Source organism: Mus pahari, chromosome 7 (assembly GCF_900095145.1).
Source record: "Mus pahari chromosome 7, PAHARI_EIJ_v1.1, whole genome shotgun sequence".
Classification (NCBI taxonomy): Eukaryota; Metazoa; Chordata; class Mammalia; order Rodentia; family Muridae; genus Mus; species Mus pahari.
Window position 1 is genome coordinate 108,493,552 of NC_034596.1, and position 2,388 is coordinate 108,495,939.

Here is a 2,388-nt window from a genome sequence, read left to right on the forward strand (position 1 = left end):
GAATTTAACAGGTCAATTTCATATTATGCTTCTTTCCCAGCTATTCCAAAGTTCTATTCTTTCACACAGTACAGTCATATTTTTATCATCTGTAATCACAGTTTCCCTTTTTTGTTGTTTTAAGAAACAAGAAAAATGTCAATGAAAGTGGTCACTGTTAACAATATTGACAAGGCATGGGGTACTCTAGGAACATCCCAAATCAACAAAATGTAATTCATGGATGTACTTCTGGAAAGTTGATAAAGCACAATAGGTCTTTAAGAAATAGACACAAAAACACACTACCCAAATGACTGCATCTGAGCAGATCTTCTAACAACTCTTCTCTAAGTCTTCTCATTCCCAGGACAGCTTGCTCTTCCTCCTCTAGGCTTTCTGACACACTCAGGATGTGGTTGCAACACTGTGTCTTGCACAGTAATAGACTGCAGTGTCCTCAGATGTCAGGCTGCTGAGTTGCATGTAGGCTGTGCTGGAGGATGTGTCTGCAGTCAGTGTGGCCTTGCCCTTGAACTTTTGATTGTAGCCAGTAGCACCATTTCCAGGATTAATATATCCAATCCACTCAGGGGTCTTTCCATGGCTCTGCTTCACCCAGTCTATGTTGAAGCTATTGAATTTGTAACCAGAAGCCTGGCAGGACATCTTCACTGAGGCCCCAGGCTTCACCAGCTCAGCTCCAGACTGCTGCAGCTGGACCTGGGAGTGGGCACCTGTGGAGAGAAAGGCAGAGTAGATGTCAGTGACATCCCAGGCCATTTCACTTCTTCAGATTTGAACTGGTGAGACGGTTACCTGCAGTTACTGACAGAAGGAAGAGAAAGATCCAGCTCCATTCCATGTTTAGAGTCAGTGAGTTCAGGGACTGTGGAGAGGACATTGGTCGTATGTTGTTTTCAGGGAGTTGACATCCCTGTTTTTAACCATTATAGAGCCAGGTAATTTGCATATTCATGGGCAGAGGACTTCTGACATAAGAACCTAGTCCAACTGGTTAAGAGCTAGAGAGGAAGGACTGAAAAAGGCACATGGGTAAACTAGCAGGATGGGTAAACTAGTTCAAATCCAATACTTCCCTGAGGAACTACATCCCATACACTTTCTATGGGCCCTGCACTGCTGGTATGGTTGTAAGTACAGGGAAGAATCTCTCAATCTACATTTGGCCTCAGTATATTGCTCCACTCTGGGATATGTATACATATTGATTTACTGATAGTGCTCTTTGAAGATGTAGATGTTGATGTTGACGAAGAAGAAGAAGAAGAAGAAGAAGAAGAAGAAGAAGAAGAAGAAGAAGAAGAAGAAGAAGAAGAAGAAGAAGAAGAAGAAGATAATGATGCTAATGATGGAAATATCCATTAAAAAGATTTAATATCTTAATTAGATCTCAGTCAGATGTTGATAACGAAGAAGGCAAAAGAGAAAAATAATGACATGGACATGGAACCTGTTGAATCTTTACTCATTATTTATATGAGTGTACTTATAGTATACTGACTTTGGAATTCTGTTTGAAATTGTCACTAAAAAGAGGAAATAAATCTATACTGTGTCCCAGGTCCATCCCTCCCAAGCATGTACTCAAATAACCCTGTGTTATTACAGAGACAGTTACACATCCATGTTTATTGCTGCTCCATTCACATAAGCTGGGAAATGAAGTCCATTTACATATATAATAAAGGACAAGTAGATATCGACAATGTTTGGGTTATAGACAATGAAATATTTCTCAGAATAAAGCCATGAACTAGTATATGTATACATGTGTGTAAGAATATGAAAATTTTTCTCATTGTTTTCAATGAGGTCCATAGAAACAAGTGTTTCATGTTTTCATTTCTGTGTGGTTCCAGGATTTGAATAATGTACTATGATGAATCCTACCTCTCCTCTGTCCCTCTGGTTTCCCTTGGAATCTCCCAATGTGTTTCTCTCACAACATCCTGACCATTTCTTTTTTATTGGTTGTTTTATTTATTTACATATCAAATGTTATCTCTTTCCCTGGTTCTCCTCCACAGATCCCTGTCCCTGCTTCTGTAGGTTGTTCCCCCAGCCCACATATCTACTCCTGCCTCATCCCTCTAGAATTCTCCTATGCTGGCTCATCAAGCCTTCACAGGACCAAGAGCCTCCTCTGCTGTTCTTGCCAGGTAAGTTAATCCTCTGATACCTATGCAACTGGAGCCATGAGTCCCTTCTCGTGTGCACTTTGTTTGGTTGTTTAGTCCCTGGGAGGTTTCAGGAGTCTGGTCTTATTAACCATATTTAATGATGGATGCATTTTTAACAGTTGAAGTCTAAAACAAAATGAACTCAACATGGCTTTGTAGATATTTATTCTCATTGTTTTCTTCATTAATTTTGTTGCACTTGACT

The 2,388-nt window shown here is 40.0% G+C and overlaps 1 gene segment (V, D, J or C); it reads right to left on the bottom strand.

Moving 5' to 3' along the window:
• Positions 1–387: 387 nt before the first annotated feature.
• LOC110324126 lies at positions 388–844 on the bottom strand. The segment is given in 2 exon segments: positions 388–716; positions 799–844. Coding segments are annotated over 2 exon segments (375 nt in total).
• Between the last annotated feature and the right edge of the window lie 1,544 nt (positions 845–2,388).